This window comes from Ochotona curzoniae, unplaced genomic scaffold, assembly GCF_017591425.1.
Source record: "Ochotona curzoniae isolate NIBS_2020 unplaced genomic scaffold, NIBS_Ocur_1.0 contig_43, whole genome shotgun sequence".
NCBI lineage: Eukaryota > Metazoa > Chordata > Mammalia > Lagomorpha > Ochotonidae > Ochotona > Ochotona curzoniae.
In genome coordinates this window covers 1,744,464-1,770,591 of record NW_024466218.1, presented here as the reverse complement: position 1 = coordinate 1,770,591, position 26,128 = coordinate 1,744,464, and the positions used below count along the sequence as shown (strand labels likewise).

General features: G+C 49.1%; 1 protein-coding gene across 1 annotated transcript in view; it reads left to right on the top strand.

Annotated features, from left to right (window-relative positions):
* The window catches only part of TMEM241 (transmembrane protein 241), a 111,468-nt gene extending 97,863 nt beyond the window's left edge, over nt 1-13,605 (top strand). The window contains exons 14-15 of the mRNA XM_040984795.1: nt 1,545-1,609; nt 12,440-13,605. Of these exons, the coding sequence (XP_040840729.1) occupies nt 1,545-1,609; nt 12,440-12,500 (126 nt within the window). The 3' untranslated portion in view covers nt 12,501-13,605. The remainder of the gene's footprint in view (nt 1-1,544; nt 1,610-12,439) is intronic.
* Nucleotides 13,606-26,128: the final 12,523 nt, after the last annotated feature.

Here is a 26,128-nt window from a genome sequence, read left to right as displayed (position 1 = left end):
GTCACTCATAATGGGCTCTAAGAAAAAACTCAGCAAGGACCCTCACCTTCTGGTTTCTACATTACTCTTGCCGCTGAAGACTGATTAGATGTGTGTGTGTGTTTTGTAATGAAGGCTTTCACTGTAACTCAGTAAAGCCCGGCAATTAGAAAGTGAGCCCAGATGGATGAACTACGAAGGCCCCAAGGCTTGAAGGTTCTGGGTTGCTGGTTGCAGACTCTTCTCTGAGATGTGAGATGAAAGATGGCCAAGAGGGAGGACAAGGTTCATCAGATATGCCAACCTCTGGACATCTGCTTGCTGCTTTGTGCCTAGCCAAGAGGTCTGAAAGGTCTTCATGACAGGATGTTCAGTGAGCTGTCAGTTGACGTGTCTGAGGACCACTAGCTGGACCATCCTGCACGGCCTTCTCTGCTTCCTCAAGCTGCGAGGAAGCACGATCTTTGGGTTGCCTTTCTTTGTCAAGGCTGCTTTGATCCGCAGAATGCAAACTCCAGAAAGAGGTAACCTCTTCTCTTTCTCATTCTTAAAATTTTATTTAGTTTGTGTCTTTGAAAGGCAGAGAGAAAGACAAAACAAAGATGCAAAGACAGAAATCTTCCACCTGCTGGTTTACTCTCCCAGCAACTGGGAGTTAGCCATGTTAATCCAGGAGCTGGGAACTCTACCCAGGTCTCCTGTGTGTGTGGCAGGGACTCAATGACTTGAGCCGTCACCTCTGCCTCCCAGGCTGCGCATCAGGAGGAAGCTGGAGTCCAGAGCAGAGCAGGGACTATAACCTAGGCCCTCGGATGTGGGGTGCAGGCATTGCCAGCAGCATCTTCAGTACTCTACCAAATGCCTACACCCTATCTCCAGGAGATATTTTGAGTGTGGACTAAGTTGGACCACGGGTCCAACCCAAGCTTAGTGCCAGCTGTTCAGATAGATCTGTGGAGTCTGAGTCCTGTGACGGTCATGCCTAAGAGCCTTCTGGAATATCCAACTCTGAGAAATATAGGGATAACCTCTTTTCTGTTTGGTTTCTAGATATCCAAACAGCTAACTCATGATTTAATTTCTCCCTTCCCTGGGAAGTATCCAACGTTTTAGAATTTGTGTTATGGCCTGGAAAGATGAGGGCAGTAGAGAGGTGTTAAGGGCAGTGCTGTGAGTATGTTTCTGTCTGGAGGTACTAGGAATAGGTTAATGAACACCCTGACCTTGGAGATGAATTCTGTACTGCGGAGACAAGATGGAAATGAGTTTTCTTAAATACGCCTGTTCCCTAGAGAGCAATGAAAAGGTGTTGGCCATGTGCCTGCTGTTCTGATGAGTTTGGAAGTTAAATGTTTCTTTGAAGATTCCCACTTCTAAAACAGGCTAGACAGTAGCGTTTTCCACACCAAAGGCTTTGTTCAGAGGCAGCCCTGAATGCAAGGGACCACAAAGTGCACACAGGGAAAGCGACAGCAAGTGGGAAATGATGCTGATGTTGAAGGAAGGTGACTCAGATTGTGCTTCCTGCTGCCCTGGTGACCTTCTGCCCGGCCTTCTCTCTGCAGGTGCTCACAGCTGCTCTGTCCGTGTTGCTGTTTGATGCGACCCTGACCAGTGCGACTGTAGGCTGGTAAGTCTCACACAGAGGAAGGAGAAACCAGTTTGTGGTTGGGCTTCATCAGAATCCCAGCTTTACTCTCAAGCAATGACCAAAGGGTGCGTGTCACGTCCAGCAAACCCCAATGTGTGAAGCCATCTTTATTTATTTATTTGTTTATTTTAATGAAACTTAGCACCATGTATGTGTACATTTTGAAGAGTGCAAAGGTCATCAACATCCAGCTTGGAGAGTCCGCTTGCACAATGTAACCAGACCAAGAATGATCTCAATGCACCTTCAGCGACTGGACTGCACAAGATTAGGTGCTGAAGTTCCCTCCCCACCACTCCACCCTCTCATCTCAGTCTGTCTCTATCTTTTGATATCCAAAGGGGATTGATTCCAGAACTCCGTGCAGATACCAAAATGCAAAGGTGTCGAAACTTCTTGTATAAAAAGTGCAATATTGGCACGCAATCTTTACGCAGTCTCCTATGTACTTGCAATACCGAATGCAGTATAAGTGCTACGTAAGTGGTTGTTATACTGTAATTGTTTAGGGAATAAGGACAAGAGAAAAAAATCTATACATTTTCAGTGCAGGTGCAATTTCATTTTTTTCTGGATATTTTCAGTCTGCACAAAGATGAATCCATGGAATAGAATCGACCAATATGTGTCTCTAACCAACTGCACTCAGATGTGCACTCTAATATATACACACGCATATGTGTCTGCACAGTGTATGTGTTTGCACTATGTGTGAAATGAAACCTTTATGTGGGTGCCACCCCTGAACTCTTTACACAGGGTTCCGTCTGTCACAGACCTGACCAAGTGATGTATCTATTCCAGATTACTGATCTTCGGACCCACAGTGTAACAGTCACCAAGGGTTCTGATTGTTCCCTGCAAGGCAGGCAGAGGTCATGTGCAAGACCAGATCGCCCTGCTCAGTGCTGCTCCCATCAATGGGCGTGCTGAAGCTCAGGATGTGTGTGTTTGGGTGTGTTTAAACAGTGCAGTTACAGGAACGCATGCTATTGGTGTAACACGTGAAACAGTAGGGAAACACAGCAAGCAGAAGGCACAAGTCTCTTGGCCTTCGTTCCTCCATTCTCCTCTGGCTAGAAGTCGCCCTGGCTTAGTTCATCGGTGGGAACTGTGCAGTGTGTGATCAAGCATGATCATCAGTGTACATTCAAGCAAGAGGCTAAACTGGGGACCCTGCCATGGCAGTGTCTCTTGGATGAAGCCACTTCCAGTGCTGTGAGACTAGCAAGAGGCACTTTTTGTCCTTCAAGAATAGTCTGGAGATTGGTGAGTCTTCATCCAGCTACCACCTGGCTTTCCCTCCCTGTGTACACAGGCTGCCTGTCTGGCTCAAGTTGCACAAGAAGTACATACAGAATAAGTTATGTTTGTTGTGGCTGTTCACTGCTGCTCTTCTTTTTTTTTTTTTAAAGATTTATTTATTTTTATTACAAAGTCAGATATACAGAGAGGAGAGATAGGAAGATATTTTGTCTGATGATTCACTCCCCAAGTGAGCGCAACGGCCGGTGCTGTGCCGATCTCGAGCCAGGAGCCAGGAACTTCCTCCAGGTCTCCCTCACAGGTGCAAGGTCCCAAGGCATTGGGCTGTCCTTGACTGCCTTCCCAGGCTACAAGCAGGGAGCTGGATGGGAGGTGGAGCTGCTGGGATTAGAACCCGCGCCTATATGGGATCCCGGCATGTTCAAGGCAAGGACTTTAGCCACTAGGCCACGCTGCCAGGCCCTGCTCCTCTTCTTTCTACAAAGGGACGCAAACTGAGGGCCACTGGGAAATCATGCTTATTTCCATCATAATTCTTCATCAGACACAGACTAGCACGCCCACACTGAAATGAAGACACAGATTTGAAAGACCTTTCACATTCTTTGACAGGATTATGGAGGAAGAAAGGGCATGTTGCTGTGTTTAGCTTTGTTTAGGTACACCATGATTCTAGAAAATAAGCATTTTTCACTCGTACCCAGGATCTGAGGCATCCTTATAGCAGGCCCTTCCCCCACTTCTGTATTTGTAAGTTGGACCTGCTCTCTGATCACCTGTTGGCCACAGTGTATTTGGTGGAGCCATACTGGGCTCTGTGCACGCGCACAGCAGCCTCCTATTTCCCAGGACCTCCCTCTTGTGCTCAAAGTCCTTAGGTAGAGTTGTGACCAAGCAGATGGTTTTCATTTTTCAACATCACTAGACAGTTCCTATGGGACAGATATGAGGGATAGGATGAGTGGCCTCATGGGAGACCATGGTGAGGAAATCCAAGAGGTGAGCTTGTGTGAGCAGGTATGTGCACCAGCAGTCTTCTTGGATGAAAGTCAGAAATTCCAGACTCTGGTGTCTGTAGAAGCTCATTTTCCTGCCTATGGGCACATCATCTCTAAATCACCCCAGACGGACAGAAAGCAGTATTTTTGCTCACAGCACTCAGCAAAACAGGATCCCAGTCTCCTTCAGAAGCCCCTAGTGGGGTCATTTCCTGCCCCAGGAACAAAAATGGAAGGAAAAAATTTTTGCAAGTATTCCTGCAGTTTCCTCCTCCTCCTCTCATTTTCTTTTTCTTTTTAGCAACAGTAACAAGTCACCATGCATTGAGCCACTTTTATGCTTCAGATGGTTTTACATAAATGTCTCATTCACTTTCATAGCAATCCTCCATGTTGCCCCACATTTTGCAGATGAAGACAGTGAAGTTCAGAGACATTTTAGTCTTTTTCCTAAGCTTTTTCTATGTCTCAGGACTCAAACCCAGGTTTCTGTGGATCTACAACCTGCCAGGATTGATTTGGTATTTTCTCTAAGAACTTCCAGGCGACCTGTGGTCTAGACAGTATATAGGGCCTAAAGGAAGTTGGCCGAAATGGTTTGTTTGTTTGTTTGTTTGTTTGTTTCTTTCTTTCTTTCTTTCTTTCTCTCTCTCTCTCTTTCTCTCTCTCTTTCTCTTTCTTTCTTTCTCCCACCAAAAGGGTCACCTATAAAAAAATCTAGATGATTCAACAGGAAGTCATATTATCTGCGATAAGACATTTTTAATTTTTGCTAAGGGGATTGACTTCACAAGCTAACAATGTCCAGTGGAAGATTTTTAGGGAAAACAAGATCTCACTGACATAGATATTTTAGTGCTATTGCTATAATTCTATTAGTGATTTAAAAGATTTATCAGATGACTGCTATTTGCAAAATATGTCGGAGACATTCAGCAGTGTAACATGCCATTCAACCCTCCAGGAGCACTGCGGGAAAGCCAAGTCTGACAGGGATGTATGGCATGCAGAGGGTAGCAGCTATCCGAATGCACAGCAGGTATAAAGACTGAAGAGGGAGAGAGGATCGCAGGAGGCAGGACCGTGCACCTGTGTTGGGACTGGGCCTTCTGCAAAAGGGAGAGACAAGACGGGGGCAGGAAAGACTTGGCCCTTCTCACCCAGGGGCAGGAGGTGTCAAAGGTGAGACCCAATGATTTGTGATTCAAGTTGGGCAGTGGAGCGAGGAGCCATTCCTGTGCCTCTCTTCCTTGTGCATCTGCCCTGGGAAGGAAGATCACAAATGATGGGTGCCTTGATGTCTGAACACCCAGCTGCCAAGAGAAGGAACACTTACCCGTGGGTGTGTGAGGGTATATGAGAGTTTCCTGGAGAAACATTTGTGCAGTAGTTGATACTGCTGGGAACACCCACATCCCCGTTCAGTGTCTTGGTTCTAGTCCTGGCTTTGCTTCCCATTTCTAACTTCCTATGAATACACACTCCACAGGCAGAAGTTGATTTCTCAAGTGCCTGGGTGTCTGAAACTCACATAGGAGACCTGAATTGAATGTTGGGCTTCTGGCTTTGACCCAGCTCAGCACTGGTTGTTGTGGCATTTGGAAGTCAACCACCACATGGAAGGTCACTGTCTGTCTCATAAAATAAAGGTTCAAAAATTAATTTATAAAAAAGATTTGTTTTTATTGGAAGGCAGACTTACAGAGAGCAGAGACAGAAAGATTTTCTGCCTGCTGGTTCACTCCCCAAGTGGCCACAATGGCCAGAGCTGAGCCAATCCAAAGCCAGGAGATAGGAGCCTCTTCTGGGTCTCCCATGCGGATGCAGGGTCCCAAGGCTTTGGGTCATCCTCAGCTGCTTTCCCAGGCCACAAGCAGGGAGCTAGAAGGGAAGTGGTACTGCCAGGACATGAACTGCACCCATATGGGATCCCAGCACATGCAAGGCAAGGATTTAGCTACTGGGCTGTTACACCAGGCCCTCAAAAAACACATTAAAATTATTCAAAATATAAACTTATATATACAAAATATTTGAAGTCTCTGCATATCAGAGGTCTTTTAAAAAGTTTGTGAAAACATATGAAAAATTATTCATGGACTTCAAAAAACTTTTGTACCAAAAGTTACCTTTTAGTTCTATTTTCCATGAACTTCTTAGAGGCACCCTCATGTTCTTGAGACTCTTCTTCAGATTTCTGAATCCCTAACCTTCACAATGTCATTAGTTGGATTTCTCTGTGGTGTTTTTCTTCCTTACAAATAAGGCTTCATCATCCGGAACTCCAAAATGAACCAAAGAAACCTAGTTGTTGAAGTGAGCATGAGAAATAAGAGTAAGACAGCTTTCTATTGGCAAGGAAATGCCAAGTCAGGCTGTTGGAGAGGTGGCTGGCTGTGAGAGCCCGGTGTCTCCAGGCTGTTTCACATCCTGTTAACTTTATGGAATGCCCTGAACAAAATGGAAAGACAGGCTGTGTGTCCCCAAATGGAGGAAACAGCATGTGTGATTATTGCAAAAGGAACATTCACTTTGGAATTTCCTGATTTTTTTTTTGAACTTTTGAGGCTAAGGATGATATGTTTTTAGTCTCAAAGAATTTTCCAGCTACCAAGTGAGCCAGCTGAAAAGCAGTGTCAGAGTGAACTTCAGATGCTGTGTCCTGCACAGAACTGGCCTGTCTCCTCTGTGTCTTGGGAGTGTCTCCACTTGGCCAAAGAGCATCTGTCCTGTCCTGGACAGGAGCGGGCTGGTCTCTGAGGCCTGGCTGTGGAGTATGATCAGGAGGCTGAGAGAGCAGGGGGCCATGACCCTGTTGGGTTTGGACCCACTGTGTTTTCCTGTGCAGTTATTGCTTCTTATGTTTTGTTTTTCTAAATTCTCAATTAGTCCTCAACATTTTGCAACTGGATGATTTCCTTGTACAGTCTAGATGTCCAGATTCTTTTGAAAATGTGGAACAGCTGTTTATGTGTGGTGTGTTCCTGGCACATGGCAGTTGTTGCTAGAATGGACAGAAGCTGGTTTTTCATGGTGGCAGGTGACCTCACTTCAGCTCGACCTCCACCACTCCCAGACTGGCTCGAAGTGAGACAATGCTGCTCTAGCTGATACCCTCGCATGATTTGTTTGTGCATTCATTCATTGAAGGTGCTGGGCTCTGAGGCTGTGGGGGCAAAGTAGATGCAGTCCCTGACCCCCATGAGATGACTGTATGGGGCTCAGTGTTTGCACATACATCAGTATCCACCTTCTGGATATGGGCCACCAGCTTAATGCACAAGGCAGACCATCTGAGGCAGGTCTCTCACCCTCGGTTCCACTGACATTGGGGACTAGATACTTATTTGCTATGTTGGGAAATTGGCCTTTGTCCTGTAGGCTATCTAGCAGCCAACTGGTCTCCCCATACTCCATCAGTTGTGACAACTCAAAATATCTTCAGACATGGCAACTATCCTCAGGGAGGCAAACTCAACCCAGCTGAAAACCACTGTTCTTGTGGCTCCCAGGACCAAGTAAAAATAATGCAGTGTGACATTTCAGCAAGATCCTAAGGCATTTGCTCACCTTCCAATTGGAGATTTAGATCATCAAATGTCAAGTGCTCTGTGTTCCTTCCCAGCGTCCCTGTGTCCTGCACTGTGAGAACCTGCCACCTGGAGTCTCTCCTACCTACCAGGTTGTGAGCAGCTCCAGGAGGAAATTCGGTTTCCATCCCTTCATTTTCATGTTTTGCACCGAGGCTTGCTGATGAGACAGAGTGGCCAGCCTCCCCAGTCAGGTACCCAGGAACACTTAGAAACCCAAATGCTGGACTGACACCTTGGCTAAGCTTCTGTCTGTGGTGCTGCGGTACCCATGTGGGTGCCAGTTTGAATCTAGCTGTTACAGTGCTGATCTAGCTCCCTGCTAATGGCCTGGGAAAGCTGCAGAAGATGACCCAAGTGCGTGGGTCCCTGGACCCAAGGGAGATACCCAGATGCAGCTGCTGGCTCCTGCCTTTGGATTGACTCAGCTCCAGCCATTGCATTTCCAACAAAAAGATTAATTTTTTTGTATTGGAAAAGCAGATTTGCAAAGAGAAGGAGAGACAGAAAGATCTTCTATCTGCTGGTTCAGTCCCCAAGTGGCTGCAACAGCCAGAGCTGAGCTAATCTGAAGCCAGGAGCCAAGAGCTTCTTCCGGGTCTCCCACATGGCTGCAGGGTCTCAAGGCTTTGGCACCATCTTCTACTGCTTTCCCAGGCCACAAGCAGGGAGCTGGATGAGAAGTGGAACAGCTGGGACACAGACCAATGCCCATATGCCTTTTTACATTTTATCATAATCTATCAAATTATGAGCTGTCCATCAGCAAGGCCCAAGGGACCAAGAGTATTGACAAATTTTGAGGAAGAAGAAAGAAGAAAGCTAAAAATAGTTTAAAATAAAGATGGGAGGTAGCGAAACAATGGGCATGATTCAATCATCCATTGAATACATGCTTGCTGGGTGCTGCGTCAGATGTTGGGCCTGCAGCCAGGGAAAGGATTTGGTCTTCTCTTCGGTCTGGTGGGCTCACTAGGAATCCACTGAATAGCCAGAATAATAAATGTTTCATTGAGCCAGGGTCTTTGGTCTCCTCCTAAGAGATAGGAAGGGCTGGAGAGACACTGAAAATAAATCCAGTGAGAAGGGAATGACGGATGGCTCTGGCTGAGCAGTCACCTGCAGTCTGATGTTTATGCCTTTGTTACATGAAATATGTTTATTTTGGGAGTGACAGGATTATGCGATTTGCCAACAGTTCAGTCCAGCCTTGGTTTAAATAGTTGTAATGCCATTAGGAGTCCCAGACCTTGTGTCAGCCTCTCTCCTGCTGTTAAAAAAAAAAGCAAAAACAAAAACACAAAAACCCCAAAGCTCCCCTCCCTGGCTCACGTAACCATAAACTGAATCAAGGTTTGTTTTCATTTTGGCATTCCCGAAGCTGCTTTGGTGTTTAATAAAATCACTCAGTCAAAAAGATGAAATGCAAGGTTATTAACTCTAGCATTGTTCTAAGGCAGTGGGAGTGGAAGTGGCTCAGGGCCAGCCACTCCCCTGGTTTTCTTACTGGTGATGAAGAGTATCAGTGGCAAGTGTGTGAAATGACTGAGAAGCCTGCTTCACTCCCAGAAACAACCCTTTTGAATCACAGAGCTCCGTGCTGCCCAGCTGTCTGATGGCCATGGCTCTGCACCTGGCCGAAAGCGTGACTGGAAGCCACTGCATTAGGGACCCTGGAGGGAGCAGCATTCTACTTAAAAGGAAGAGTCCAAGGGCCGGCATTGTGACGTATCAGATTAAGCCACCACCACCTGCAACTCTGGCATCCCAATGCTAGCCACTCCACTTTCGATCTAGCTGTACTGCTTTAATGTTTGTTTATTTTACATTTTTTTAATTTTGAATTTTATGGTACAATTCAATAGGGCCTGTGATTCCCCCCCCGCCCAAATTCGCACTTCCTAACTAATTTTCCACATATTATTACAATAGTATAATCCTTCATAAGTACTCCTGAGTCCGTCAGTCTGTTATTTAAGTGTGCCCCAACATTGCTGGTACAGACAATGTTAGACAGTCCAGCATCCCATTGTCTAGATATGTCCAACAGTTTCATTGGGAGTCCATCTTTGATTTGGAAGTAGGAATGATAATTTATTGTATCTTCACATCTGGATATGATAGTCTCTATTACACCATCACTATACATCCCCTTAAATGAGAAGCCACGAAACAAAGTCAACAACAGGTATGAAGTTAAAACAAAAAATTCAGCTCCCTTTTAATGTGCCTGGGAAAACAGAGTAAGACAACCCAAGTATTTGGCCCCTGTATCCACCCCCATGGGAGACCTGGAAGAAGCTCCTAGCTTCTGATTCAGCCAGGCCTATTCTTACCTGTTATGGCCATTTGGGAACAGAAAAAAAGAAAAAGGAAGAGACCCATTGTAGAAAATGACTTCCCTTTCTCAATCAAAGAGGCCACGAAGCCTTCAGCCACTTGGGCATGAGTGAGAAGAGCAGGCCCCTGCCTCGCACGCGGGCTGTGCTGGGGAATGGCAGGCACCCTTCAGAGCACTAGCAGCTTTCCACAGAAGCTAAGATCTGTGTGCCAATTCTGTCCAGCTAAGTCCTTGGGAATGTATTTGGTTTATAGGACAGACACCAATTTCAATAACATCCTTGTGAATTGAATGGAATTCGTGGACTTACAGTGATTCATAGTGTAATTTGCTAGGAATGGGAAGATACTCAGCATGCATCTCCCTCCCCCATCTCAGTTGCTAGCTTGTTTGGGGGACAGCTCAACTCCTCTCCCCCAGTAACTCGCCCCAGCAGCCTGCCTGGGGCCTTTCATCACCAGCGAGGGGAAGATTGTGAGGAGTTAGGGAGATTGTCCCAGGCTCTGGGGCGATGAAGCAACAGATCTGGCCTCTAAGTCCAAGTGGGACTCAAGTTTGGAAGCAGTTACAAGAAGTAGCTGTGAGGCCAGCCACATTCCCGTCCGTCCCCAGGGTCAACACCAGCACCCCCCTCCACATAGCAGGTGCCCAGAGGGACTTGCTTACTGCAGCGAATGGGGCTGCTCAGCTGCGGGCAGTTTGCACAGTGGGACTTTGCCATGCATGGGTAGCTGGCCAGCCCTGAGCATCACCCAAGAGTGGACAGAGTCAGCTAGAAAATGATCCAGTTTTGTTGATGGCTTGTTTATTGGCCAGGCACCGAGATGGATTGCTACAGGTACGGTGTTTCTAAGCCTCATGGATGCTGTTGAATGTGATGGTCCCCGTGGCAGGAAAGTGAGGCCTGATTAACACACAGGGAAGGTCCAAGATTGAACCTGAACAAGGCTGCCTCATTCTAAAGCAGACTGTCCTGATGTTTTCACACACAGTTGATTTACACTAAGAACAGAGGGTGGTACAAGTTACCCCTGACGTCAGAGTCACCTACCTTGGTGACACCATTTACTGAGAGAGGAACAGAAACAGTCTGCGTGTGTGTTCTCTGTCCAGCACCGAAGCACATGTTTGAAGTGCAGAGGCAGGTCCTGGCATGATGGCTCAGTGGCTAAATCCTTGCCTTGCACATGCCAGGATCCCGTATGGGCGCTAGTTTGTGTCCTGGCTGCTCTGCTTCCCATCCAGCTCCCTGCTGGTGGCCTGGGAAAGCAGTAGAAGATGGCCCCAAAGCCTTGGGACCCTGCATCCATGTGGGAGATCTGGAAGAGGCTCCTGGCTCTTAGCTTCAGATCAGCTCAGTTCTGGCTATTGCAGCCACTTGAGGAGTGAACTAGCAGATAGAAGATCTTTCTCTCTGTCTCTCCTCTCTGTAAATCTGACTTTCTAATAAAAGTAAATAAATGTTTTAAAATAAAAAATGAAGTGCAGAGGCACCTCAGCCTGAATTTACATGTATTGGATATGAGTGTGTTGGAGGAACAGGAAGTTGGCTGGGCAAGAGGAGAGGGGAGAAGAGGGAGTGATCGGGGGCTCTGTGAAAGAACAGTTCCTCCTCTGGGAGCCACCATCCTCATCCCTCAGGATGGCCCAGGAGGACTGGAGCCCAGACTGACAACAAATACAGCCGAGCTTAAAACAGGAGAGACCTTGGGCCGTGCCCTGTTTTAGGCTTGATAAAATATTCATCCCTCCCTTTGGCTCATTGTCTCCCGACCTTCCACAACTTTCTCGTTTTTTAAATCCCTGACCACATTTGTTTCTGCGCTGGTGGGAATTCACACTCCCCCATTAGTATTTTCACCTGCAAATGTCCTGTTGGTCTCTAAATGAAATCAAAAGGTCCAGAGACCTTCAGCCTTAACAGTGGCGAGAGTGCAGATACCTGTGTGATTTTGTATCTGTCAACTTCTTCAGCCTAGGCACCACAGTACCTGAGAAAGCCCATGTAGGCCTGGGTGTTGGGCCCCGTGGGGAAGATACCAGGTCAGGTGCCTGTGTTCAAGCTCAGGGTACCTGGGTTTGAATCCTAGCTCTGCTCCTGATCCAACTTCCTATAGATGACCACCCCGGCAGGCAGCAGGTGAAGACCCAAGCACTTGGGTCCTTGCCACTTGCATGAGAAATCTGGAATGAGTTCCCTTCTTTCGACTTTGACCTGATCTCAGTCCTGGCCATTGCAGACATTTGAGGAGTAAATCAGTAGATAAGATCTCTCACTCTCTTTCTCTCTACCTCTCAAATAATTAAAAAGCAAAGCAATACATGGAAAATTCACAATCCTATTTTCCACACACGTTTTGGACACACCCCCTCCCCGCCCCCCATATCTCCTCCAGAGACCAGTTGCCTCCACCAGGCCAGAAGGAGTGAACATGTCACCTAAGTTTGGTCTCAGAGCTCAGCTCCCACACCCTCACTGAAGTCTGACCCTGGTGACAGGCTCTGGGTTAGCTGGGTAGCAGGCGGGCATCTTGGTCTTGCTGGTTTTTCTGGGTGTGGGACAGCATGGGGAATGCTCTGAGTGCACAGGCTGACATCTTGTTGTCATTTGCAGCCTCCTGCTCACAGCACTTGGAGAGGCCCTGCTGATTTTCTCCGAGAAGAAGAGCTGCTAGAGAAGATGGACAGCCATGCCAGCAGGAGCCCACGTGCCCGAGCCCTGAGCCCCCTGCTGCGGCCGTCAGAAAAAGGAACTCAGCAGAGTCTGGGACCTCCTTGTGCCCTGACAGAGCTGGATGTGGTGATCCATCTCACAAGAACTTCTGGGGGGTCTCTTTTGTGGAGTCCCTACTTTCACCTGGCTGCACATGGATCTGCAGAAACAGAAAAGTGAGGGTCGCAGCATGATCATTCCACTTGGCCCTGTCTGATCAGCCTGCTTCTCCCTACCAAACTCCACCCTGCCCCTGCCCACTGAGAAGGCTGTAACCCGAGGTGCATTTTTCTGTGTCCTTTCTGGTTTGTGTCTTCAGTCCTGGGAGTTTCCTCTGGGAACGTGCTTTGCTTGCTCTCACCCTGGCTTGCCCAAAGCCACACATGCGCATATGTGGGCACAGAGCAGGCAGCTCGTGGGGGCTGCTATGGAGCATCCATGGAGGGTGCTGGGAATTCTAGGCCAAGAAAGAAGCCAGCAAGGACACTGTGCATTTAACCTGCGGTGAGAGATGGCCTTGTTGTGATTGATCTTGCCATTTGTTTCCTGCTTACAGACTCCTCTTGGTTTTTGGAAACTTGCAGGGTTTTTCTGTAAATGTGTGTTTCATTCTGCATTCTGTTTTTCACCCGTTTGGCGAAGTGAGTAACTAAATGATCATCAGGGGGAACAGGGTCGCAAGCACTGATGAACAACCTCCACAAACAGCTCATAGAAACAATGCTTCTATACACATATGCACACTCACCAGGCGCATTTTTGTTTATATTCCTTAAAACTTGGATCGTTTAATTCCCTGATATCTGAGAGAAGGTTTCAAATCATTCAACAATGAAGTGTAATTTTTACAACCAGATTAAATTGGAAGGACGCTAGTATTGTGGTGCAGCAAGTTAAGCTGCCCTTTGATGTGCCAGCATCCCATCTTGGAGCACCAGATTGGATTTCAACTGCTATGTTTCTGATCCAGCTTTCTGCTAATGGTCTGAGAATTCCGCACAAGACGGCCTTGCCCTCCATGTGGGAGACCTGGATGAAGTTCTTCAGCTTGGCCCAGCCCTAGCTGCGGCGGCCATTTGGGGAATGAACCAGTAAGTGAAGATCTCTGCTTCTGTCGCTCCTTCTGTCTCTGTCACTCTGCGTTCCAAATAAATCAAATCTTATTGTTAAAGTAAACAATTGGATGAAAAAAAAATTCCATATCTTGGCTCTATAGGAGTCGAAGGAAATGTGTTTACACAAATGGTCAGGTCATTCTGAACCGACCAGGAAGATTTAAGAAAATGATGACTCATCGTGGATTTTCCAAATCTTTTACTACTGTGTCAGAGGTCAGAGAGTTTTGCTGTTTCTGAGGGACCAGTGAGTCTTCCACAAGCAGGGAGCCAGCCGGATGGGGCTGATGGAGACCCCATTGAGCACCCAGAACAGTACCTGTTGGCTTCCAGCCCTGGCTGGAGGGAAGCCGGCGTGGTTAGTGGACCTTTCCCTGCGTGTTTTTTCATCGTGTTGCACCATTTGGAACTTGATACCTGAACGTCATTTCGTTGTCTTTCCCTGGTCGTTTAAGGTAATGATGTTCAGAGTGAATTTACATACAGAAGGAATTTTCAAAAAGTTCATGGGAAAGCACATGATGGAAAAAGAACTATGTACACATTTCAGACATTTATACAGCGCATTGTCATTTTCCTTGTCTATGAGCTTTCTGAAGTCCACTGGTACATGATATCCGACTCACTCATATTCCTCATCCGGTGGCCTAACTTTGGACAGAGAGTGAAATGGAAAATGTGGCTTTAGAATTTTCCATCTGCTTTTGCTGCCCGCAACTCTAGACATCGAAACCAGTTTCCACTCTCAGAGAGTGGCATCCGTCCACATCTCGTTTGGTTACAAGAGGACCATGTACTTCACAGCCTTCGGGACCCTGTTTCCAGCAGCCCTGACCTCAAAGCCAGTGCCTGTTGTCCATCCTTTCCTGTCAGTTGCTTGGCTTTCTTCGTAGCACTCCAGAGTCTCATTGTTGAGGTTGTAGGGCTTTTCTTTGAAAGGCAGAGGGTAAAACGGTTTTCTTCCTGTTTCCTTCCATTTTTGGACCTTCCCCTCAAGCTTCAACCTTCACGTTGGATGGCCCAGTTCACACACTCAGCGTGAATGTGGGGTGAGTTCAGGAGCCGGCACAGGGCACCCCGGCTCTCCTGTTCTGACATTCTGCCGGGCAGTGCCCCCAGCAATGACTCAGTATGACCCCACCCCCTTCTATGTCCATGTCCTTTTTGGACCCCAAGTTAGGGCTGGAGTGTTGTTATTATTATTATTGTTTGTATAAGTAAATAATATGCTTTCTGTCAAGATAGGCAAGTTTTGTGTGACTGTGTGTTATTACTAACGTGCCATGGGTGTAAACAAAAGGAAATCATTTATTTTCTTGGTGATTTGTCTCACTTCTTCTTTCCTTCAATCCGTGCAGGGGAGTTCTGCAATAGAAATTGTTGGTATCCTGGGGAAGGAATTCTTATGTCTTCTAAAACTTGTGCCTAGTGGCTAAAGTTCATCTTGCACACACTGGGATCCCATGTGGGCGCTGGTTCATGTCCTGGCTTCCCCAATTTTCATCCAGCTCCCTGCTTGTGGCCTGGGAAAGCAATAAAGCATGGCCCAAAGCCTTGTGGCCCTGCACCTGCATGGGAGACCCAGCAGCAGCTCCTGGCTCCTAGCTTTCAATCAGCTCAGCTCTGGCCATTGCAGCCACTTGGGGAGTGAACCAGCAGACAGAAGATCTTCCTCTCTGTCTCCCTGACATTCCAGTAAGAATAAATAAATCTTTTAAAAAAAAAAAAACAACCTGTGTCTTCAAAGCCTAGATCCCTCCTGCTGCCTCTGGGCCACTTGACTCCCAGCCCTGCTTGACCTGGGCTGTCAGTCACACCCCCTGTGAGCTCCACGTGACTGTTGAAGATTGCAACACAGAGCAGAGGATGAAGTGGCCACTAGAGAAGCCTGCCTTGTGAGTCCGGTCCAGCGTCCAGCTGGTGCAGGAGGCAGCAAATGATGGCTGCAGTGCTGGGGCTTCTGCCACACACAGGGAGACCCTGATGGACACTAAGACTCCTGCTGGCAGGAGTGCAATCTCAGTGTAGAGCTTGGAACTACTGTGTGTGAGCACCCAACACACAGCAAGCAAAGTACAGGTATCTCCCTGCATCATGTCACCCATTGTCCTTGCGAGACTCTCAGTGGATGCCTGGGAGCTGGGTCTTGTGGTGGGGAGAGGGAAAGCATTGTAACACTGCTGGTTAAGTCACCACTTGGTATGTCAGCGTCCTGTATCCCAGTGCCTGGTCTGAGTCCTGGCTCTTCCACTTTGGATCCAGCTCCCTGCTAATGCACCCAGCAAAGCAGTGGAAGAGATTGTTCCAGTGCTGGGGTTCCTGCCGCCCATGTGGGAGACCTGGATGTAGTTCTTGGCTTCTGAATTCAGCCTGGTCCCAACCTTGGTAGTTGTGGGCAATTTGGGGTGAACCAGCAGATAGGAGGTCTTTGTGCCCACTTTTCAAATAAAATGAAAATGCACTAACATGGGCCTCTGCCAAGACACTTACGTAACTGAGCAAAGATTCCAAAGTCATTTTTTTCAAACCAGTCTGCTCTGGCACCCTTTGCCTGGTCATTGAGTTCTAGACAAACCTGGGGAGCCATGCCTCTCCAGGGCCACCAACCGCACCCTCACCCTGCTCAGCTGCTCTATTCCCTGAGAGCTGGGCAGCCAAGTGCTGGGCAGGCAGAGCCCCTGAAGCTTGCACAAGGCTCCCTGTGTTCTGGGAAACTTCAGAGGCCTCCAGGCCAGGCCGGGCCCCATGAACAGGGGCTTTCTTTGCTCCTGTCGTGAGCCGAGTTTGCATCAGTCCAGCCAACTGGCTGGCAGAGTTGGCCTTTGGTCAAACCAGCCCTGCACACAGGCTTTCTGCTATGCCCTTGGGAAGCCACTGGAGAGGCACTGGCCAGCCCTCTCCGGGGGAGTTAAGGATGAAATCCCATGGAAACCATTGCACAAGCAAAAAAGAACATTTGGGCCATTGATTTCCTGTTCTTGGTGGGAAAGGCCCCGTTGGCCTGCAAAGGCAAGGCCTTTATGCCCACAGCAGGCTCAGGCCCAGCCTCCGGAAGAGTGGGGAAGCCCTTGGCAATTACAAGAGCTTGTCTAGGGACCGGTGGCTGTGAACCGGTGAATTTGGATGCTCAATAGAAATGCAGTGGTCTGGGTAGAGAATGGACCATCTTGGATCCCAACGCATGCTTTCCTGATTCCTTTGGCAAATAAGTGACTTCAGTTCTTCGTGCATGTTCCCATTTCCTCACTCACCAAACACACACAGAGTTACCCACTATGGGGAGACTTGGCTGCAGTCTCTGTGTTTCCCTAGCCGGCTAGCCTGCCACCCTGAGAAAGCCACAGCTACAGTGGCTGAGGCGAGGCCTAAGCTCCCACTGGGCTGGGCCAGCTGCAGGCACGGCCCACATGGAACTGTCCTTGTGGAATCACCTGTGTTCTGGCTGGAGCAGCTCTTCCAGTGATTGCAAACACAAAACTAATAGATGCAGACTGAGATGGAACAGCTGAAAACCAGCTTCCTGGAGACAGCATTCACAGGCTCCCAGGTGTGCCCATGAAGGTGTACATCTTAGAGGTTCTTAGCACATCTGCTGAGTCTACCGTCATCACTGCTTATTTCAAGACATTTTCTGCAGCCCTAAGAAAGCCCCATTCCCACTGCCGCTCCACATCCCTCCCTAGACGGAGACAACCCAGTTACTTCAGTCTCTGTAGATTCGCTCATTATGTGGAACTTGTAGAGATACACAGTAATCAAATCGTAGAACGTCACTCCTGCACCTATAAATGACATTTTTATACTCTGTGTATTAGCTATCACAGATCAGGGAAAAACTTTATCTTTTGGAGATTGGTTTCTTTCACTAAGCATAATGCTTTCCAGTGGCATCCACTTAGTTGCAAAAGACAGGCTTGCACAGGCTTCAGTTGTATTCTCAAATGTCCAGTGCCAATGTCCCCTGTAATCCGGGAACTTTGGCTAAGCCCTGTTAGCACGGCAGCCAGGCATTGGCTGTGCTTGCAGGAATTAAGGGTCTGTTTGGCTCTCCCTCTGTGGAACAGGGGAGAGGGCAGATGGCCACCACTCTCAGGTGGCTCCACTCTGAGCTCCCAGCTCCCAGCCATTGTCCTCTTCTGCCTGGAGGTCTTGAAGCTACAGCCGAGTCTAACTGTGCGTTGTCAAATTCAGAACTGATTGGATACCTGCTGTAAGGATGGCACTTGCTCCCAGCAGAATACAGACACAGGAAAAGGGCACACTGTTAGCTCAGGTTCATGTACACATAGGATGTGAGGAAGGACACTGGGAGGCAGAGCACAGAGGCCTGGAGACCTGCCGCTCTCAAGTTCCCTGATTCCACCTGCTCTTATGCTAAAGGCCCAACCAGAACCTGACCGTGAGATGCTGGGCCCCTGTGCAGGACACCCCTACACCTGGCCCAGCTCTCCAACTTTGCCATCTCAGGCTCAGCACCTGCCATGAAGGCCACGCTGTGGAGGGCTCTGATGCACAGACTGCTGGCCACTGCCCTCCAGGTACTGCCCCCTCCTCCTCAGTGGGAGTTGCCTAGGGCTGACATATTATAGCACTTCAAACTGGGGGCTTAAGTGGTAGAAATGTTCTATCTTATGGCCCTTGAGGCTGGAGGTTCAAATTTAAGATGTCAGCAAGGTTGGATCTTCATGGGGACCATGAGGGAAGAGTCTGTTCCAGGCCTCTCTCCTGTTTCTGTCTGTCACATTGCCTTCTGTCCATGCACATCAGTGTAAATTTCCTCTCCTTAAAAAAACAGTTACTGGGGCTAGCACCATGGCCTAGTACGCTAAGCTTCCCGTTGTAACACCAGCATCCCATATGGGCACTGACTCATATCCCAGTTGCTCCACTTCCCATCCAGCTCCCTGCTTGTGGTCTGGGAAAGTAACAGAGGACAGCCCTAAGTCTTAAGACCCTGCACCACTGCAGGATACCAGGAAGAAGCTCCTGGCTTTGGATTGGCTCAGTTCCAGCCATTACAGCTACTTGGGGTGTGAACCAGCAAATGGAAAATCTGTTTCCCCTTTCTCTTTGTAACTCTGCCTTATAAATAAACAAATAAATAAATAATACAAAAATGAAAAAGAATTATTTACTTGGCAAGGCAGAGAGAGAAAAAAATAAAGAAGGGGAGCTTCTGCCTGCTGTTTCAGTTGCCCCAGTGCCCACCACGGCTGGGGTTGCTGAGTCAGACCAAAGTCGGGAGTTGGGCATGCAATCCAGGTCTCCTGTGTGGATGTCAGGATCTGCAGTACTTGAACCTGTACTGGAACCTGATGCCTCCCAAGGTGTACATTAGCAGGAAGCTGGTTGGCAGCAGAGCAGCTGGGATCCCAACAAGGCACCCTGGTTTGGGACTTGAGGTCCCAAACAGATACTTAACCATTTACACTTGCCTGCCTCCCTACTTAATGACAAGACTTTTGCCTTGGGCCTGGCATGGTAGCCTAGTGGCTAAAGTCCTCGCTATGCACGCAGTAGGATCCCATATGGGCGCTGGTTCAGTCCTGGCTGCTCTGCTTCCCATCCAGTTTCCTGCTTGTGATTTGGGAAAGCAATCAAGGATGACCAAAACCTTGGGACCCTGCACCCATGTGGGAGACCCGAAAGAAACTCCTGGCTTTGGATTGGCTCAGTTCTGGCCATTGAGGTCACTTGGGGAGTGAACAGGTGGATGGAAGATCTTCCTCTCTGTCTCCTCTCTGACTTTCCAATAACAATTACTTACTTAATTAATTAAAAAACACCTTTGCCTTTTCCTAAGACAGGTCTCTCTGTAGGCTCCTATCGTACCCTCTTTGCCTTCTTTTGATCTCAAGGACCTCATCCGAGCATGGGATCACTAGCTTGTCTGGCTTCCAACCCTAGCTGCTTTCAGCTGCCCCTTTGGCAGCTGGTAGAACCTTCCATGCACAGCCACTTCCCTCAGGAGTCTGTATGCAGGGATTGTGGGGGCTTTCAGTGCTACCTGAAGGATCCAGGTGGTAGAGGGAGGGTCTTCCCAGGCAAAAACTAGGACATCAAGGGCAAGGACAAGCCAGGCATTCCCCCTTGCCTGTGGCTATGCCATCTGCAATGGGAGGGAGCCACTTTCTCCCACTTGGAGCGGGCTGGCCTTCTGATTCACTTGGCCAGTAATGCAGTAAGAACAGCATTGCCAATGTTGAGCTTAGGCCCTAAGAATCCATGTACATTTCACTTGCTTTCTTGAACTTCTGCTTTGACAACGACTGACTACTTAACCCAACAATATTTCATTTACTTATTTTCATTTTATTTGAAAAGTAGAGAGGCAGGAAGGGAGACAGAGGTCTTCTGTTTACTGGCCTGCTTCCCAAGCGCCAGCAACGGCTGAGGCAGGCCGGGCTGAGGCCAGGAAACAGTAGTTAATCCAAGTTTCCTAAGCGGGTGGCAGGGACCCACCTATCCTGCCCCCCACGCCCCAGGGTGCCAACTGGCAGGAAGCTGGAATCAGAAGTATGGCAGGCCTAGTACTCTGATACAGTATACAGACACTGCAAACAGCATCTTACCTGCTACAATAGCATCTCCTGTGACCCAACCGTAGACAGACTTTTCCACACCCTCTTCTCAGCCAGGTCTTGTCCTTGGCATGCTAAACCCAGTTCAGCAACGATTCTGCCAAGCCAGCTTAGAAAAAAAAAATTCCCTTGGGCCTTGAGGCCTAACCAAGTTTCTCCTCTGAATTTTCCAGCCATTGACTGACTCTGTCACCTGTTCATTAGCTATAAATCCCCAGCTGTTTCTCTCGTGTCTAGAGTTGCACTTCATCTTGTTCCTCTAACACAATAGTCTCAGATAAGGGTTTCCCTGCCTGTTGAACTGTTTCCAGGGCAGCTTTTTATTTGACAGCTTTCCCCATGAGAACAAGCCTGGATTGGGCTGCTGGAGGGTGAGAGACCATGCGGAGCAGAGCTAAGTCCTTTCCAGACTGGCTAGCCCTCAGCTGTCTGCACACACACAAGTGAGCATGCGAGACATCCGTTCGGATGGACTCAGACCAACAGAGCTGCCCAGCCAACCCCTAGAACCTTGACAAATAATGAACAGTCGATGGCTTACATCACTGAGATGTTGGGTGCTTTGCAGTACAGCATCTGTGGCAGTAGAGGTCAGATACAGAGAAAATAAAGATGCCTCTGCCTGGGGCTGGCTCTTGGAACAGGCGTGATGACAGCACCAGGGATGCCTGCCTGCAAGCCACATCAGCGCCCCGCTCCACTGCAATCCCGGCTTTCTGCTAATGTGCATCCTGGGAGATAGCAGATGCTGGCTCAAATACGTGGACCTTGGTTATCCAATGCAGGAGACCTGAGTGGAGTTCCCAGAGCCTGGCTGCAGCTGGGCCCCCAACCCTTGCGACTGCAGCCATCTGGGGAGTGAATGGGAGCTCTCTTGATTTCAAATAAGTTAAATATGGAGAGCAGGGAGAAGATGCCCCCTCTTTGTGCTTTGTGTGTCCTTCAGAATGCCTGTCTCATGGTGACCACAGTGTTAGCGAGGGACAGTTTTGTCTGCTTGGCAGTTCTTAGCGAGGGGCACTCCCTCTGTCACCAGGCAGCCACCAAGAGGTGACAGAGTGCTCTGGGGCAGGAAGGAACTGACTGACTTGGCTGGACATGCCAGTTGGGCAAAAAGCAGGTCCTCTATTCCAAACTGCATCAGGTGAGCACATGTGGGGCTGAGACCCTGAGCGGGCTGAAGGACTAAGAAGCCTGCTTCCTGGCTGGGCCCCGCCCCGTCCTGGGCCTCTGGTTCTCCCACACAGCTTCTCTGGCCTGCTCAGCCCTTGAGCTTTTTTCTTAACTGTGGCAATCTATCCATCTGTATATATCTATCAAACACATATATTCACCTGCTTTTAAGGGATGCTCTGTGACATTAAGGACATCCACAGTGTGTGCAGCCATTATCACCATCTGTTCCAGAACCTTCTCAGCACAACAAAAAGAAACCCCACACCCTCTGAACAATATATGTTTATTCCTTCCTTCCCAGTCCCTGGGAGGTGCTGTTTCTTATTTCTTTGTTTGGAATGGCAGAGTTGCAGTGAGGCAGAGGCAGAGAGAGAATCTTCTATTGTCTGATTAATTCCCCAGAAGGCTACAAGAGGCAGACCTGGGGCAGGCTGGAACCAGGAGCCAGGAGCTTCATCCAGGTCTCCCACGAGGGTTTAGGGACTCAAGGCTTGGGCCATCCTCTGCTGCTTTCCAGGCCACAGGCAGGGAGCTGGATGGGAAGCGGGGCTGCTGGAATTAGAACTGGCACCCATATGGGATCCCAGCACATGCAGGGTGAGGACTTTAGCTGCTAGGCTACTGTGCTGGACCCTCAGCCCTTTATTCTTAGTAGACATTAGACACATGACAGTGTTCTGAAATCTGAAAAGAAAAAACAAAACAAAAAAAAACCCTTAACTTCAAAACAGCTGTGGTCCCATGTATTGTGAATAAAGGATACTCAACTTGCTGTAATAGTAGTTCCTAGTTGCTAAGCACCTACTGGATGCACCATCTCATTCAACCTCCCAGGACTCCTCTGCTGGGAGCCCTTGGGACCCCAGCAGGCAGGTCTTGTGTGGGGCCTCCCAGTCTCCTGGGCTCTGGAACTGTTTACTGTCCCTTCTGCACCTGCCTTTCTTGGGGTCACAGCCTTGGGCTCCCTGGGAGCTGCCACCGACAAACTGTCCATTCTGTTGCAGGCCTGGGGCCTGCTGCATGCTCTTCCCAGAAAAACTGGCCCTGGGCTTCCCTTAAAAACTACTGCTCTCCGACAGGCACAAACTAGTTGGTGGGGGTAGAGTAGGAAACACATTAGGGTTCCACCTGTGTCTTGTTTGTGTTTTGCAAATAAAATTGAAGATTTTTGCATGGGGAAAGCAGCTGTATCTGGCTTGGGCATTGGAATCTGGGCTTTCCCCCTGCTCATCTCTTAGGATCTGCTCCTGCTCCAGGGTTACCTGCAGCCAGGGGGGTGGGAGTGTGGGCCACTAGTGCCATAATGGGCTGCTTCAGGGTCAGGTTCCTGGTAGCCAAGCTGCCTTTTTTCAGAGGGGTGGAGAGGAGAGGCTTGTGAACTTCTTGACCTTCCCCCACCCTGAGTTTATGTTGCTTGGGGGAGGGGGTGCTTCCTGCAGCTTGACTGCAGGAATACTTCAAAGTACAGACAGCCCTGGATGATCCATGGTTGTAGAGACACTGTTCCCTACTCTCCTGATGGGGTGTGCTGGGCAGGCTCATGGCAGACATTTGATGGCCCAAAAGATGGTGATGATTGAAGGGAGCTCAGTGGGCAGACTGCTTAAGAAAGGGAAGGTGGTAAGTCCACAGGGCAGCAGGGTCACTTGGTGGGATGTGGGCCTGCACCAGGAGCACATGCCTGGGACTGCTCCCCTCCAGTGCTCTGATTTCTGGGCAGTGCTTCTCCTTCCAGAACCTGTAACCAACAGGAAAAGAGCAAGGCGGGACTGCAGAAGGAGACCGTAAGATCTGAGTAGAAAATCCACTCCCAGGTGCAGCCATGAGCTCCATAGAGTCACTGCTGCATGATGGTTCATTCGACTAGGCCCACATTGATGTGGTGAATTCTGTATGCCAGGCACTATGGCAGGGGCCTGGGGATATGCCAGTGGGAGCAGACAGGCAGGGGATGTTAATTCTAAACTCTGGGTTGAATAGAATGGGAGTCAGTTGCTGCAATAGTGCCCCTCCATGACCGCTGGGGATCCATGCTCTGCAGGTGGAAGGGAACTGGAGTCTCTTTGTGGTTCTTGGGAGGCTGGGTCTCAGATCCTCATCCCCGAGCCATTGTTCGGTTTGCACCAGAAGGTGCGGCCTTCCTTACCAGCTCCCTGTCTGCCCCAGGTATCCTAAGTTTACTCTTTCATCAACACTAATGTGCATTTCTTAGTCACACCCATAGGAGGGACAGCGGCCAAGGAACATGCAGAGTGGTAGGGTAAGGAGAATTAGTGTCATGCAAGGTACTCATGGGTAAAAAGCTGATAGACATGACCACTGGCTGTATTACACCTCACTGCCCTCTTCTACTAATTTCCAAAAGGCCACGTCCTGCCAGCATGCTTAGAAGTGTCAGATCCAGGGGTCGCTCACCTGGGAGAGCATGCTGCCATGCTGGTGATGGTGCCAGTTCCCAGCCACTGCCATGGGGGTGGGTGTCCTCTGGGAAGCAGGTGGAGAAAGACACCCGACCCATCTTTTCAATGCCTCGATTTTGACCCAAGCTTGTTCAATCACACAGAACTGGTTTTGAATCTTGGTCACTTGCTAACTGTGTATGTTGAGAACATTAGCAAGCTTTCAGCACCTCAGTTTCCACATTTATGAAGCAGGGGATAGAAGCCTAACATTAGAGCTTGAAGGTTAAGTGGCAGCCTGTACTTCCATGATCCAGCACAGGGTGGGGCATGGCACCTGCTCAGTGAACTCCATGTTTTCCCAGCAATAACCCCTTGTTGAACATCACACACAGGGGTTTATCTCCATAGTCAAGCTCACTCCTCTGGCTTCCCCCAACCCACTGGGGAGCCCTCATCAAAGTCCTTGCAAGCACCTAGTTTGTTGGTTTGTTTCCTGGACTTCTTTCATGACACTAAACGATTGCTCTGTCTTGACCTGACTTGGCATCCGATGCCAGGCTGGCTCATGAACACCAGTTCCCGACCCTGATGCCTTATCCAGGCCAGCAGGGAGTCCCTGGAGCATCCTTTCAGAGTTTCTGCATGGTTGGGGCTTTCTCTATGAAACATTTGTAGGGCACATGGAAACAGCACCTTTCCCCATCCCACGGGACTCCCTCCAACACTTGGAAGCCCACAGAACTCAGTGTCAGATGCATCCAGAAATGCCAGTGCAGGCAAACTGCTCATCTGTGATGGCCCCAAGATCAAGGCTGAGCAGAGGGCAGCCATGCCCTGGCACTCCCAGTGGCTCTGACTCCACCATTGTGACTGTGACCCCAGGCCTCAGAGCATTGGGGGCACAGATGGCATCTGGGGACTAGCTTGTAAGAGCACTGGTTGATCTTACTCACTAGAGGCGAGTTCTATGCTTGGGGCCTGGCACCTACTTATTAATCTGTGCAGCCAGAAAACATTAGGTAGGAGCAGCCGGGCAAATACATACCGAGACCTCAACTCACAGATAGAGCTCACACCTTTTTTTTTTAGTACTCAATTACTTAGTTGAAAGACTGATAGATAGAGGAAGGGACAGAGATTGGTCTTCTGTATGCTGGTTCAGTTCATAACAATGGCTAGGGATAGGCAAGTTTGGATTCAAGAGTCTGGAACTCCATCCGGGTCTCCTGTGTGGGTGGCAGGGGCTCAAGCACTTGGACCACCCTCCACCACTTTCCCAGAGGTATCTGCAGAGAAGTGGGCTAGAAGTGGAGCAGCTGGGACTTGAACCAGTGCCGTAACGGAATGCAAGTATCATAAGTGGCAGCTTCGCTGACCGTGCTGCCCCCTGGCACTGTTCTGATTGTTTTTCTGACATGAAAGCTATGTGGGTTTTCTCTGTGTCTTTCCCTAGTTGATCCAGCTGGAATCCTGACAGGCGGTACCGTTTCAAGGCTGACTTTCTGTCCTAGGCTTCTCTAATCTGAACAGATGGCTCGCTGGGTGTGGATGCAGACTGCTCCCTCTAATGGGCCATTCCGACCCTCCGTCCCACACTGAGGAGCAGGGAGGAGCTCCAGCCTAGGCCTGCAGTTCCCTGTAGAATCCCTCTTTAGGATTCAGCCTGGGGATTTACGGGGAGGGACTCACTTGGGTAGCTTTCCTCCTGAATTGCCTCTCTGTGTGTACATGGAAGTGGCGAGTAAATACTTCTTCCCCCTCGTTTTTCTTGTTTGCTTGTCCCTCTCTCCTTCCAGGCTGTGGTTGTATTACCAGAGGCCTCTTTCCATTTGCTTCGTGGATAAAACACAACTCTGGGCTTGTCCTCTGGGCGTGGGACTCCTACCTAAACTTGCTGTGAACGGGCCATGTCCATCATGGTTCCTTCGCAGTGAGCTTGCCTGGGGAGCTGGCCTTCCTTGGCTCCCAGGGACCTCAGCCTCCAGCCTCTCCTCCCTTCCCTCACCACCCACAGCCTGCAAAGGAGTCTGGAGTTATCTGAGGCAGTCAGGGCTGGCAGAGGGCAGAGGGCTTGCTGGTTGGCCTTGGCCCGGAAGTGCCAGAGAGAGAGATAAGCAAGCCAGAAGCAAGTGCACTCAACAGTGTGATGTGCTGGTGGGGTGGGGCACGAAGGGGACAGGAAGGAACCTCGGCCTCCCTGGTCACTAGTGGCCGGAGGCAAGCCAGTTATCCGTGGGGAGCAGACAAGCTCAGGATGAAGCATATTTGCTTTTTGTCTGGATTTCCTGTTCTCACATAGATTTGTGGCTCCAGGGC